The sequence below is a fragment of the Euphorbia lathyris genome, chromosome 2 (assembly GCF_963576675.1).
Source record: "Euphorbia lathyris chromosome 2, ddEupLath1.1, whole genome shotgun sequence".
In the NCBI taxonomy this organism is placed as follows: Eukaryota; Viridiplantae; Streptophyta; class Magnoliopsida; order Malpighiales; family Euphorbiaceae; genus Euphorbia; species Euphorbia lathyris.
The window spans coordinates 21,996,947-22,012,391 of record NC_088911.1 but is presented as its reverse complement, the minus strand read 5'-3'; the positions used below and the strand labels follow the sequence as shown (position 1 = coordinate 22,012,391).

Below are 15,445 nucleotides of genomic sequence, written 5' to 3'. Positions count from 1 at the left end.
AGATAGTCAAGCTGTTTGTCTGAAGAGCCAGAATCTCATCAAAACTATTTTGAGGCTTCGTCCTGCCTTTGAGTATCTTAATTTCTCCCATATTTTTAGGGAGCAAAACCGCGTGGCGGATCGCTTAGCTGCTGCTGGGCATGGGAGAATGTTAGGTGTTTCTACCCTATCTGTTCCTCCTTCTTTTCTTTTGCCTTCTCTCCTAGAGGATAGGATTGGAGTCAGCCTTCCTAGACTGATCCCGTTGTAGGTTTTTTTGTTGGTTTTGTTTTTTTCCTTTCTTACCAAAAAAAAAAGAAAGAATGTAAGCTGCTTTAATTATCTGTATAGATTTCAGACGGATTATCTTACCTCTCTCTCTTTTCTCTTTTAGAGTGATTCCTTATTGGTGAGTTTTCTGCCGATGTGTCTGGCTATCTTTTTTTTCAGTTTCATTTTCTTTTTGACACAGATTCTTTTAATTTTCTGTAGAAAGGGGCGGAACTAGGGAGGGTCAAGGAGACCATCCGTGACCTCCGGAAAACCCACAGTAGGGTACTCCGGCCTTGGTAAGAACAGAAACCACCATGGATGGCGATGTAGAAGATGGAGCCCCCATCCATCTCTGTAATTTCAATTTTCTTTTGAAATGTCATAAGCAAACGACATAGTTTTAGGTGTATGTTAGGGTTTTTAAAAATTTGGGGAAATGACTTAATTGCCCTTAATTAAATATAAAACCTTGCAGCAAAATATTTGGCCTCCACACCAACTTTTTCGCGATTTGCTCCTGTGTGCAAGAGGAGGAGAGGTTGCTGCTCCCGCCGTTCGTCGCCGCCGGTGAGGGGGATTCCGCTGTCATTGCCGCCGGAAGTTGGGGAAGAGAGATAGAGGTAAGTTTTTAATTTAAGGTTTTGATTTTAGGGGTTTTGATTAAATTGAATTGATAATGTGATTGTTGGGTCTCTAATTGAATTGATGATATCTAGGGATTTTGATTAAATTGAATTGGTGAATTGAGTTGAAGTGGAATTCTATCGCAATTATTTGCTTGTGGCAAACATTTTAATTAAGAACGGCTTAGCGACCAATTTATTTCTCCCTAACTGGAGTTAAAAGCAAGCGAAAAATCGTCCCTAGTTCGCACTTTCTTGTGCGAATTGGTTGTCACAGCCCCTACAACTTCTATTTTTTTCTTTAGGGATATATACACCTTCAAAACTCTAATCCGTATCATAAGAAACATGGGTTACTGAAATTCAATTGGCATAACCAATTAAAAATGTATTACTGAAATAAATACAATTATAATTCCTTCCTGCTCCTCACTAAGACATACAGAAATTTTATATATAGTGCAGGATGATGCATTTATTAGAAAGGGTTCAATACGTGAAGATAGGATTTGTGTAGTGAGGAAGGAAGGTCTTTTGTTGTTTAATTCCAGTTGAAAAAGAAGGCATTAACAGTAGAAGCACCATCAACAGCCATAGTTTGGCCATTTATATAAGAGGCTGCTGGTAGACATAAGAATGCAACCAATGCTGATACCTCCTCTGGTTTTCCTGCTCGTCCCATCGGATTTTGAGCTATTACTGCCTCCGAGAACTGGTCGTTCCTAAAGGACTGCAATGCAATGCAAGTAATTAACCTTAAACCCCAAATTATTTTAACAAAACGCAAGTGTATTAGCTAGGTTGGGAAGTTTATTACAGATTCAGTAAGTGGTGTTTTGATGAACCAAGGTGCAACACAATTAGTCCTAATATTATCCTTAGCCCACTCACATGCCAGATTCTTTGTCAGCTGAACCATCGCTCCTGCAATTCAATATTCAAACATCGACAATCTTCTCCTCTCCTTTTATCTGGGAGGGATAGGGTTAGAGCATAAAATTTGTACCTTTTGTGGCAGAGTATATTGATCCCACAGATATGGTGACGAGGCCAGCTGAGGAAGCCATGAAAACAACGTTTCCTGCACCAGAAGCTTTGAGAAGAGGATGTCCAAGTTGTGACAAGTGAAAAGCAGATTCAAGATTTGTTGACATGAGAAATGAGTAATCTTCAGCTGTGAAGTCCAGAGTTGGCTTGCATATGTTAACCCCTACATTGTTTATCTAATTTCAACAAATAAAATAAGTGAGTTAGCAAAAAAGTTAATAAGTTGAAAGAGAAGAGAAGATTAAGAATCTAACAAGGATATTAAGTTTTCCATTGAACTCAGAAGAAACCGTCTCCATGAGTTTGTGTCTTGCAGCTTTAGAGGTTACATCACAGACTGAACGACTCACTTGAAACCCTTTCATCTTCCATTCATTTAAACAATTGTTAAGCTCTGTTTCATCTATGGAGCAGGTGTGTATGGTTGCCCCAAACCCAGCTAGTTCTTCCACAATTGCGTACCTATATTATTATCATATCAAGGAATCATTAAACTTATAGTAAGAAAAGAATAATAATATGGACCTCAAAATTAAGTTATCAGCATAAATTAATAAATATATGACCCGAGTCCTCTAGTGCCGCCAGTAACAAGAGCAGTCTTTCCTTGAAGAGACCATCTTCCACTACTCTTTGCTTCCTCCATTTTCCCTGCTTTTTCCTTTGAAACCAAACAAACATTTATAGACTTACAGTACAAGTATGAGAGTACACAAAACACTATATATATTGGTGAGGTTTAGGTATTTTTAGATTTTAGCTCATGAATTACTAGTGAACAGTGAATATACCGAAAAAAAATCCAAAACAACTTTTGTATATAAATACATTTGCAGTAGGAATCAAATTCTTGAGTCGTTGTACGAAAAAAAAAAAATTCTACATACAGTGGAGCCCCCCAAGGTTTGAGTCCTGGCTCTGCGCCACTGGCTGTGGATTTCCCCTTTTCTATGCGATTCCTCGCTGGATTTGGGTTTGGGTTTCTTCTACGAGCTAATTTGTTGGGGTCTTTTCCTTTTGAATCTCTGGATTTTTTTCATTAATTTAGTTGTCTCTGTAAAAAAAAATTGGAAAATTCTCTATCATTCTCTAGTATTAGATATTATTGCAAGTAAACATTTTGTTAGAAAGAAAAGTAATAGAATATCCATTTCAGCATATTTTCCAGCCATTGTTTAAAGCCTATTGGATAATCAACCAATCCAATATCATCAGTGTGATATTGGGTATGTCTTGAAAGCTTCATTTATTTTTTAATATTTGACACTTTCTATGAATTTGCAGTCAAAGTAAGCATTTTGCTTTCTGGTTATCATTCGCCTCACTCTCCTAATGCCATTTTTTCATGTTCCATAATTTTTTTTAAGGAGAGAAAATGGGTGAAATTGGGGGATCTACAGTCCATGTGATAAATGGGAGATGGTTTTCTTCTTCGTTAATCATGGCTGGAGCAGGAGCAACCCATCTTTCAATTGTGTTTTTTGGGCTCTTCACTATCTGCCGTGGTGTTTTATTTTTCTTAGACCTATAGTTGCAGCTCTCAATAATTAATTATTAGTTAATGATTAAGCTTTTGGTTGAAACTGTTTCTACAAAAGGCTGCCAATTGCAAAAATGGTCACATGCATTTACATTCATCTTCTCCTTGATTTTTGGTAAATCTATTTCATCTATATGCTCTATGTGGAGTTGTTTCTCTTACATGGCATGATTATACTTTCAATCTGGTTTAGGCCATGATGTTTATAGTTGCATTTTCCTTTTATCCTTTTATCTTAGGGACTATTATTCATTGTTCACTTGATTTTTATTTTGTTTTACATTTGTTGTGTTTGTGTTATTTTTCTCTTTTGTTACATCTGTTGAGAATAAAATGAGGGAAAACCGACTAAGGTGGTTTGGCCATATAAGACGAAGAGCGCTTGATGCGCCGGTTAGGAGGACTGAAGAGTGGCAAAGGGATGTAGTGGTGAGGGGTAGGGGAAGACCTAAGCAAAATTGGAGGAGGGTGATCGAGAGTGATATGAGTTTATTGGGGATTGAGGAAAATATGGTAGTGGATAGGACAGAGTGGAGAGAGAGAGAATTTGTGTCGCTGACACGACTTGATTTCACGGTTTTATATGATGGTTCATGTTAGCCGACCCCGAATCATTTCGGGACTAAGGCTTTGTTGTTGTTGTTGTTGTTGTTAATCAATTATTACAGGTGTTGCATCAAATTTGTTCGGTTCAAATTATCTTTGGGTTTTCAAGTTTCTTCAAGTATGGGTAATGAATATTTGTATATACTTGTTTCATAATGAGCATGTGATTCTCTCTTTTCCATTAGTAGTGGTTTTTTACTTGTATTTTAATACATTTACTCTATTGTGTTTGGTCTCATTTGGTTTCTAAGTGTAGTTTGAGAAAACTCAATAGTGTATTATTGGAACAATAGGTATTTATATACAAAGTGGTATAGATGCTAATAGGTCCCTGAACTAATATGCTAATAGGTCCCTACACTAATATCTATATGCAATTACATACATTACACTCCCCCTCAAGCTGGAGCATAGATATTTGACATGCCCAGCTTGTTACAAATGTAATTTACCCGAACCCCATTTAAGGCTTTGGTAAAAATGTCTCCGAGCTGTTCATTTGTGCCAATGTAGGCTGTAGCAATGATGTTCTCTTCTAGCTTTTCACGAACAAAGTGACAATCTATTTCAATGTGCTTAGTACGTTCATGGAACACAGGATTGGAAGCAATATGAAGCGCTGCTTGATTATCACACCATAATTTTGCCGGAGTGGTGACGTCGAAACCAAGTTCGGAGAGGAGATGACGAATCCACATAATCTCACACACTGATTGAGACATCGCTTGGTATTCAGATTCTGCACTAGAGCGAGAAACAACATGTTGCTTCTTACTCTTCCAAGAAATTAAATTACCTCCAACAAAAACACAATAACCGGTAGTGGATCTCCTATCATCTTTGTCTCCTGCCCAATCTGCATCGGAGAAACATTCAATCTGGGTATGACCATAATTCTTGTAAAGTAAGCCCCGGCCAGGAGTTCCCTTTAAGTAGCATAAGATCTGTTCCAGTGCAGTCCAGTGATCAACAGTGGGAGATGACATAAACTGGCTAACAACACTGACAGAATAGGCAATATCTGGTCTAGTCACTGTAAGATAGTTTAACTTTCCAACCAAGCGCCTATATCTTCCAGGGTCTTCAAAGGGCTCTCCTTCTGATGTGAGATGCGCATTCGGTGTCATAGACTGCATGGCTTAGCTCTAGATTTTCCAGTTTCGGATAACAAATCAAGAACATATTTTCTTTGAGACAGGAAAATTCCTTTCTTACTTCTTGACACCTCAATTCCTAAGAAGTACTTCAAAGCTCCTAGATCCTTGGTATGAAACTGACCATGGAGAAATGATTTCAAAGACGAGATTCCTGAACTGTCACTACCTGTAATAACAATATCGTCTACATAGACGACCAAGAGAATGATGCCTGAAGCAGAATGTTTATAAAAGACAGAGTGATCACACTTACACTTCGTCATCCCAAAAACCTCAATTGCTTGACTAAACTTTCCAAACCATGCTCGAGGACTTTGTTTCAACCCATATAGAGATTTGCGGAGACGACAAACTTTGCCATACTCCCCCTGAGCAACAAACCCTGGTGGTTGCTCCATGTAAACTTCTTCTTGAAGGTCCCCATGTAGGAAAGCATTTTTGATATCTAACTGATGCAAGGGCCAATTAGAGTGGGCAGCCAGGGAGATAAAGAGACGAATAGAGCCCATTTTAGCCACTGGAGAGAAAGTGTCAGAATAATCAACCCCATAAGTCTGAGCAAAGCCTTTTGCAACCAGACGAGCCTTTAGTCGAGCAACAAAACCATCAGAGTTAACTTTCACAGCAAACACCCAACGACATCCAACAGGTTTCTTACCAACAGGTAAATTTACCAAGTCCCAAGTACCATTAGCATCCAAAGCATTCATTTCATCAATCATGGCCTGGCGCCAGCCCGGATGGGATAACGCCTCAGATACAGATTTAGGAGTAGTAGTAGAGTCAAGGGAAGCAACAAAAGACTGTGAAGGAGAAGATAAGCGCTCATAGGAAACAAAAGCAGAAATAGGATGGGAGCAAGATCTTTTACCTTTACGAAGGGCAATGGGGAGTTCATCAGTGGTTTGGCTTGACTCAGGAGCAGGATCTGAAGGCGGAGCAGAAATTGGTACTGGATCAGAAGCAGGAGGTCTCTCACGTCGTGAATATACCTGAGTAATAGGTGGCTTAGGGGGACAGCCATCCGAGACCTGGTGAACTTGATAGACCAGCCCATCATCAACATCAGTATCACCTGTGGAGATATCAGACGCCATGGAAAAGAACGGAAGATGTTCCATAAACGTGACATCAGAAGACACAAGATATTTATCAAGAGAAGGAGAAAAACACCGATACCCTTTTTGAAGACGAGAGTATCCAAGGAAGACACATTTAATGGCTTTGGGGTCAAGCTTAGTGACTTGTGGACGAACATCCCGAACAAAGCAAGTACACCCAAAAATACGAGGTGACACAGGAAACACAGGTTTATGAGGAAAGAGAGTACCATACGGAGTCTCACCTTGTAACACGGAAGAAGGCATACGATTGATCAGAAAACATGCTGTAGAGACAGCATCAGCCCAAAAATGTTTAGGAACACGTGTTTGAAACAAAAGAGCTCTAGTAGTTTCAAGAAGGTGACGATTCTTGCGTTCAGCAACACCATTTTGGGATGGTGTATCAACACAAGAAGATTGATGAAGGATACCATTCTGGATCATGAAAGACTGAAATTGTCCAGAAAAGTATTCTTTAGCATTGTCACTTCGGAGTGTATGAACAGAAACATTAAACTGTGTTTTAATTTCAGCACAAAAGGTAGTAAAATGCGTAAATAATTCAGAACGATTTTTCATTAAATATAACCAAGTAGTTCGAGAATAATCATCCACAAAAGTAACAAAATATCTGAAACCAGGTTTCGACACAACGGAACAAGGACCCCAAACATCAGAATGAACTAATTCAAATGGAAAACTTGACCTTTTATTGACTCGGGGAGGGGAAAACAAACGGTGATGTTTAGCAAACTGACACGACTCACAATCTAAACTAGACAAATCCTGAAACTGAGGACATAATTTCTTCAACAGTGGTAGAGAAGGATGTCCCAACCGACAATGTTCATCAAAAGGTGTGGATACACTAGAGAGGGCAACCGGTCTTCTAACAGTTGTATCCAAGACGTAGAGACCGCCAGATTCCCGTCCACTACCAATAATCTGCTTCGTCATGAGATCCTGAAATAAGCAGTGATCAGGGAAAAATGAGATAGGACAATTAAGTGAACGAGTAAGCTGACTCACAGAAATTAGATTGAATGTAGATCCAGGCACATTAAGAACAGAAGAGAGGGAAAGAGAAGAAGTTGGGTTAATAGTGCCAGAACCAATAACAGGGGAATGTGTACCATCAGCTATAACAACATGTGAAGGAAAATTTTTATTATGAGAGGTGAACAATTCAGAATTACCTGTCACATGGTCTGTTGCACCAGAATCAATGACCCATTTTGAAGACGAAGAGATGAGGCATTTATTAGAATTACCTGAATCAGCAATAGCAGTGATAGGTGAAGTAGAATGCTGAGGAGCTAATGAGTCTTGATACTTAGCATATTCATCTGCAGTAAGGGTGTAGATCGGGCCAGAGGATGTAGCATCACTAGTAACAACATGAGCAGACCGGTGCCTGTGCTGCCCTTTTGCCTTAAGTTTGGGACAAGTACGCGTGGTATGACCCTGCTCATGACAGTAATAGCACTCAAAGACTCTGTTCCCTTCAGTTGGATATTTGGTGTCCCGAAAGACTCTGTTCCCTTCAGTTGGATATCTGGTATCCCGAGTACCACCCTTAGTCGGACCTTTATAAGAGCGGTCAGATGAAGGCTTGTGACTGACTAGAACACTGGAAGCAGGAACCACAGGAGTGGGTGACAGAACCAGCCCACTTCGCAAAACACGGCTAAGAGCTTCCTCAGCATCAGGAATGGTGGCACTAGAGAGAATCTGAGAAGTGACACCCTCAAACTCAGAACCAAGTCCACACAGATAGCGAAGAACAAACATTTGTTCCCGTTGAGCTTGCAACACTCTTATATCAGTACTCAAAGGCAGCAATTCATTCAACTGCTGAAAAATTGCCCTCAAATGCATATAGTAATCCTGAGCAGATTGACCCTGACGATCAGTAGTATAGAAGGACTTATACGTATCGTATAAGCGAGACAAATTATCCTTCCCAGCATACATATTTTGCAGATAGTCCATAAGTTGCTTGACATACTCACAGTGACTAACCAAACCAATAGTAGACGCATCAATCGAGTTCTTGATACCAAAAACAAACGGGCATCATCTGCCATCCAATCCTCATCATCTGCTTTAGGATCATCAATTAAATGACGGGTCTTTCTGATGCTACGCAGATAAATCTTAATTGTTCTAGACCAGTCTAAATAGTTGGAACCCGTCAATTTATGATCAGTAATCTTAGGAGAGACTGTCATAATGCTACTAACCACATTTTTACTAGATTCAACTTTCTTATCTTTGTCTTGAGCCATTTTAGCAAAGAAGAAACACAACCCAACAAGTTTCAGCAAAAAGGAAACACAAACAGGGACCAACCTTCACGGGTGCGAAAACAAAAGTCGCCGGAACACAAAATCGACTGGACAGGGAGGCCGATCGGAGGGAGACGAAGCCAACGATGTTGGTCGGAGTCGGATCGGTGGCCGGACGCGCCGGCGCGTGGAGGAGAGTCGCCGGAGTCAGATGGCGCGTGCGGTGCACTCGCCGGTCGGAATGTTGCCGGGCCGCCGCGAAACTGCCGATCGGAGGATGGGTAGACGGCTGGGCTGGGCGGTGAGGCTAGGTGATGGCCGGAAAAACCCTAATCGGAAGAAGTGGAACCCTAAATCAGTTTGCACACTAGGGCAAACACAAAAAGAAAAACGCTGCACACTAGGGCAGGCTCTGATACCATGTAGTTTGAGAAAACTCAATAGTGTATTATTGGAACAATAGGTATTTATATACAAAGTGGTATAGATGCTAATAGGTCCCTGAACTAATATGCTAATAGGTCCCTACACTAATATCTATATGCAATTACATACATTACACTAAGCAATATAACTTGCACAAAATGTGCAACAGCTCCATTACTAAATTGATTTTTTTGCAATACATTTCCAAAAAAACCCAAAATTTGACGTCATTCTTTACTCTCTCTGTTTCAGCTGCACACAACAAAATCCAAAACCCTAGAGCAGACTGAACTCACTGATTATGGAGCTTCAACTCGTGAATCCATGGAAGTGCCAAATCACTTCGCTATTACCATGCTTTTCTCAACCGAAGAAACCAGCTTTTAAGATTCTCACTGTTAAGTGTGCTTCCTCTCTCTCCACTGACGGTGCTGCCACTGGTACATTCCTTATCTTTCCTCTTTCAATTCATCTATTTAATTATTTTGCGAGCAGGATTTTTTTTAACTTTATAGCAGTATTTCCTTTTTTCTCTGAAACTTTTAGAACAGTGTTTTGATTTGATTTGATTTTGAATGGTCTGCTTAGAATTAGACTAAAAAAGGGTCAGAGTCTCAGGTAGGATTCTTCCCAAACAATGAAGTTATCTGGGTTTTAATTTGGGTATGCACTAAGCGTCTGTAGAGCAATTCTCTTCCAAGATTTTCTGTTGCATTACCCATGGGCCGATGAGCCCGTCCGCCCGCCCCGAGCCCAGGCCCATTTAGCCGGGCCTGGACACATAAAATTAGTGTCAGGCCCGGCCCGGCCCAAGCCCGATTAAGCCCGTCTAGTAAATGGGCGGGCCTGGGCTATGTAAATACCCGGCGGGCCTGGCCCGGCCCGTTATATATATATTTATAAACTTAATTATATAAATTTTAGATAGCTATATTTTATTGTTATGTTGTAATTTTAGATAGTTATTTTTTATTATTATGTTATAATTTTATTTCGAACTTAACCATTAGTTTGTTATATTTTTCTAAAACTTATTAACTATTATGTTTATTATTTTTTATTAAAAAAAGTTAGTATTTTATTTTAATTGATTTTTTTTTAATATAGATATGGGCTTGGGTGGGCGGGCTTGGGATTCCTTGTTCAGGCCCGAGCCCGGCCCGGCCCGGCCCGAGCCCGAATCTAATTAGTGTGAGCTTGGACTGGGATTGGGCTTATCAGGTTTTATCACAGGCCCGACAAGCCCGGCCCGAGCCCGGCCCATGCCGAGGTCTTGCATAGGTGTCACTTTGGACAATCGTGTGTATCAAATAATTGCAATTTATGAAAGCCATGAGGTAGTACCTTACGGAAATGGGCACCAAGAAACCATATTGGTAAAAATATAGGGAACATGTAAATAATAAAAATTGTTGACCCATTAGAACTAATGCACTTGGCTCCTTTTCTTTTTCAAGTTCACAGCTTTCTGTCGCTTCCTACAAAAGTTGATGTCCCACTAGAACTAATGCACTTTTGTATTTTCAGCTATAAAGTGTCATAACATTATAAATACATCAGATAGAAGGGTTGATGAAGCTTTTTCGTTGTTGTTTAGGTTTGGCAGATAGGCCTTGGAAAACTTCAGATGCTAGACTTGTGCTTGAAGATGGGTCAGTATGGAGGGCCAAGTCATTTGGTGCAACAGGAACCCAAATTGGTGAAGTGGTGTTCAATACATCGTTGACAGGGTAAGAAGATTTGGAATTACTTATCATCAGTACATTAATATATCTTGTATCTTGTGCTCGACTCATAGATAATGTAGGCAATGCTTTATTGATATTCTTAATATTTGTGTACATTTAACTTAATATTTGTGTACATTTAAATAAAGAAGTCTGCATGACTAACCAAATTTGGGGAGAAGAATTAGAAAAAGGACGTAGAGAGGAAAGATGAAATTTAAGAGTTCCAGATAATATAGAGGAAGAACGACAATTGCATAAAGAGAATAGAGAAAGCGATTTTCTAATAGAGGGGGATGAAAACAAGTCGTGTATGAATCTTTCTTGGAGTCAAATTTATACTTTAATTTACTTATGCTGCAGGTATCAAGAAATTCTTACCGACCCTAGTTATGCCGGTCAGTTTGTCCTGATGACAAACCCACATATTGGAAACACTGGTGTAAATTTTGGTGAGTAAACCCTTGATTCAAATCTAAGCTTAATGTCTGACATATTGGCTAATTGAATCTGATTCTTGTGCATTTCACTGGTCAGATGATGAAGAATCAAGGCAATGTTTCCTTGCTGGATTGGTGATAAGAAGTCTGAGTATCAGGTGTTGACCCTTCTTCCTCTTCTTTCTTTGCTAGATGCATCTTCTCTCTACTAATTGATGTCGGCTTATTGTATGTATTAAAATTTCTGAGAATTGCATTTTTCAGTACTTCAAATTGGAGATGCACCAAAGGCCTTGGGGATTATTTAGCAGAAAGGAACATCATGGGGATATGTAAGTTGAATATAGTTGTGATTCTCTATGTGATGTATATTATTATCAAACATGAGGGCAAATCTCTGAATTTTCATTCCGTGTAACTTTTATTGCTCAGTCTGATGTTATTTCATTAATAAACAGATGATGTTGATACACGTGCAATCACCCGCAGATTGAGGCAAGATGGAAGCCTAATTGGTGTATTGAGCACGGAACAGTACAAAACCGATGAAGAACTTCTGAAAATGTCTCAATCGTGGGACATCATTGGTAAACAACGAATTGTGTGGTTCACTGGTGTAGTGGGCACAATATAGAGAATTAGAAGTGATGAGTTTTATTGGCTCAATATGCAGGTGTCGATTTGATAAGCGATGTATCATGCACCACCCCTTATGAGTGGGTTGATCAAACAAATTCAGAATGGGATTTTAATTCCAGTGCCAGAGGAGGAGAGGTCTATCATGTAAGTATCAATCCTGTGGCTTCCTTTTGAATCCCCTTTCTATCCATCTATTGAAGGATGGGTTAGCTGTATGTGTTTGCTGGTAGTTTCTTCTTACTCTTTTGGACATATTTCTGAATTGAAGGTCATTGCATATGATTTTGGGATCAAGCACAATATACTGAGGCGACTCGCATCTTATGGTTGTAAAATCACTGTGGTCCCTTCAAAGTGGCCAGCATTAGAAACTCTAAAGATGAAGCCGGATGGAGTTCTTTTCAGCAATGGGCCTGGGGATCCATCTGCAGTTCCTTATGCTGTTGAAACAGTCAAGGAATTAGTAGGAAAGGTTCCTGTATTTGGAATTTGCATGGGTCATCAGTTGCTTGGCCAGGCATTAGGCGGTAAGACCTTTAAAATGAAGTTTGGCCACCATGGAGGCAATCACCCTGTTCGGAATATCCGGCACAACCGTGTTGAGATTAGTGCTCAGGTGACCGCTTATTAAAAAATTCAGCATATTTGTTATGAACTTCTAATTTGTGCAATGTAAATTTACCAACTCATCAAAAAGGTCAAGAGTTAAAGTCACACAAGGCTAAATTTTTTTCTCCTGAAAACGATTGGTAAAAGTAAATAATGTATCGGTTTGTGAGTAATTCACTAGTATCAAGTAACTTTAATTCACGATTTCTTTTAGTATCAAATATGATTTGGTGCTAGTAAGAACTAAGAAGGATTGCATCTTAAAGAACTGTCCTAGAAATATGCCAATTTAATTTGTAAAATTTGATGTTTCTTTTCAACACTTGTGTCAGAATCACAACTATGCGGTCGACCCGGCATCACTTCCTGAGGGTGTGGAAGTGACCCACATCAATCTAAACGATGGAAGCTGTGCTGGTCTTGCTTATCCAGCATTAAACATTATGTCACTTCAATACCACCCAGAGGCATCCCCTGGCCCTCACGATTCGGATACAGGTAAAATAAGATTTTGTGCCTGTTTTTCTGTTTATGTCTACAAACTGATTCACTTTTCATGATTTAGTTTATACAGGAGTGTCATTTGTCGTGTAAACTAATAGATTCATGATGGTCTTACTGAAAAATAATTGGATTTGTTTTTTATTTGTCTCTCTTCATCGATGCTTTTGAGCTCCTCCCAGAATAAAAGTTTAGTTTTTCTGACATAGAATTTGGAATATGGGATCAATTTGCTCCAATACTTTGGGTATTAATCTGGTCCTTAAACTAACATGTGTCAAAATACCATGACCAATTTGCGTTCACGTGTCATTTTCGAACTAGTTTGATAAAAGAATTCTAAAATCAATTTGTTTCATAGTTGCTTGCGATTTTTGTTATAACTGTTACTGTTTGGTTTTAACAAGCTATTCAGTAATAGATTGACCTTGTTATCTTTTGTAAGTTCCCTACCATGGTTTTTATATATGCCTGACATGTGTACTAGCATTTCCTATTAACTATACATGTGTTATAGGCTCATCAATTTTGTTTAGAACATTTGTTTATCTTGAAGTTTTGAATTACTTGCACACAGGCTAGAGCATCTCAAGCATTGAGTGCCTAGGTACAATTTTTTTTTTTATTCACTGCTAATTTGCTATCTTTGAACCTATCTTTATCCTTGCTGACTTGCACATTTGCAATTGAACTATGAATTGTCTCCTTAGAGTTCAAATAGTATTAGACACACAATGAGTTTTAGTCTAAATTGTGCAAGAACCTGAGCCAGTAAACTGGGTTATCATAGAAAGAATATTGGTTCTCGTTTGGTTATCATGTACAAGGAAGCACATGACAGTCTGTAATTTTATTTTATATGGTCATTCTTCTCTACTTGTATTTGGATAAACTTCTCTTCCTTGTCATGTTCATCTTTCACATGAAAGCCATTAAGAAACACTAGTTTGTCAAAGGTCTTTCAGTATGAATTATGATCAATTCAAAGGTGTCTCTGAGCATATGATTGAAATGAGAAAAACTGTTAGTTGACTTGAGCCTTGGGCCTTGTTTGTTTGGAGGATAGGAGAGGAGAAATTTATGTAGATTATTTAGTTTATACCAGAATAATTTCTATAAATTTTGAAGTTTATTTTTGGTTAGTTAACTAATTATTTATTTGATTATTTGGTTAGATTACTTAAGTTATGGTAACAATAATCTAGCTAGAAACTAGATTATTGAGAATTAAATAGAACCAAGTGGCTTTGGTTCTCACTTTGTAAGTACCGGGATACGTAGGAAGCTTGATAATAAAATATTATCAAGTCCAAGCCAAATAAGTAGGGAATAGAATAATGTATTGACTCTTAGATACCTGCAACTTCTCTCTGTCATTCCTTTTGCCCTTTTGGGGCCGGGTTTGACATCGCCTTTATGGACTTACTTGTTTAAAAAGGGCGGCCCGGTGCATTACGCGTCCCCGCTAAGCGAGGGTCCGGGGAGGGGTCCCACCACAAGGGTGTACTGGGGGCAAGCCTTCCCTTGCCAATTTTTTTGGCAAGAGGCCGCTCCTAAGACTCGAACCCATGACCTTCGGTCACACGACAACAACGTTTTACCGTTGCGCCTACGAGCAAAATAATTTTGAAAGAAGGTAAGGCTCTTTTTCTAGATTTAAGATCAATTTGTTTCATGACATATAGATTTAAGATCAATTTTAGGGAAAATTGATCGTGTATGAGTCAAGCCGAAGGGCTAAACTGACCCTTGATGTGTAGTTTTCATAAATGATGTTGTTTTTGGCTTTTATGCATTTACTTTTTTCGAAATGTATTGCGAATATCTAAAACTTGCATATTGAAATTAGTACTATTTCTTTTTCTGTTCTGGCAGTGTTTGGGGAATTTGTAGATCTGATGAAACAAGCGAAACAAAAAGCTTAGGAAACATTTTTGTGAGTTGAATCTGATAACGGAAGTATATGATGGTGGATGAAGTGAGCCTCACCAGGATTCCATAGTTTTGGCATCAGCAGATGGAAGTAATTGCAGACATCTCGTGAGGTTCCGTTAAATAGTTGGGATAGTTATTTAATGTTGTTTGCAGTATTCAGATGAGATGATCTTTGTTGCTTGTTGTATCGCTGCATTGAGCAATTGTGTAAGCTCATTGTAACAGTAGACCTTGAAATGGTAATCGATGGACTTAAGAGTAACATTTTTTTTTTCCCAAGCTTGGCCTAAATAGGCATCAACATGTTCTAATACTAAATTAATTTGGTGTATTCCAGAGTACGGATAATTAGACTCGTGATCCCTTAAGTGTCAGAAATGGAACGGAATTGCTATCCCTTATGGTTTGATTTTTACTTTTTGTGTTATACTTTTGACCTAAAATCAGCCACACCATTTCCTGAACTTTGTTGACATAAGAATTAGGGATATAAGAACAAAATATTTTTGTTGTTTTTTAATATTTTTTTTTTTTTTTTGTCTTATGTTTTTC

The 15,445-nt window shown here is 38.8% G+C and overlaps 1 protein-coding gene across 3 annotated transcripts; it reads left to right on the top strand.

The window, feature by feature from the left end:
- The first annotated feature begins 373 nt into the window (after positions 1-373).
- On the top strand, positions 374-15,289 carry LOC136217233 (carbamoyl phosphate synthase small chain, chloroplastic). 3 transcript variants are annotated; one of them, XM_066003834.1, is made up of 13 exons: positions 374-388; positions 472-548; positions 728-872; positions 9,295-9,482; positions 10,640-10,772; positions 11,133-11,221; positions 11,307-11,367; positions 11,474-11,541; positions 11,668-11,796; positions 11,883-11,992; positions 12,117-12,464; positions 12,790-12,955; positions 14,834-15,289. In XM_066003834.1, exons 4-13 carry the CDS (start codon positions 9,344-9,346, stop codon positions 14,881-14,883), a joined length of 1,293 nt encoding a protein of 430 aa, XP_065859906.1. In that variant the 5' UTR covers positions 374-388; positions 472-548; positions 728-872; positions 9,295-9,343; the 3' UTR covers positions 14,884-15,289. The 3 variants fall into 3 exon arrangements, with proteins under 3 accessions (XP_065859906.1, XP_065859907.1, XP_065859908.1); XM_066003835.1 differs by lacking the exons at positions 374-388; positions 472-548; positions 728-872 and adding an exon at positions 1,358-1,617; XM_066003836.1 differs by lacking the exons at positions 374-388; positions 472-548; positions 728-872 and adding an exon at positions 4,173-4,192.
- Positions 15,290-15,445: the final 156 nt, after the last annotated feature.

Coding starts and splice junctions, on each gene's coding strand:
- LOC136217233 (XM_066003834.1), top strand. CDS start 9,344: ATGGAGCTTCAACTCGTGAATCCATGGAAGTGCCAAATCACTTCGCTA. Junction 10,773..11,132: donor TTCAATACATCGTTGACAGG/GTAAGAAGATTT, acceptor CTTATGCTGCAG/GTATCAAGAAATTCTTACCG. Junction 11,993..12,116: donor GAGGAGGAGAGGTCTATCAT/GTAAGTATCAAT, acceptor TCTGAATTGAAG/GTCATTGCATATGATTTTGG.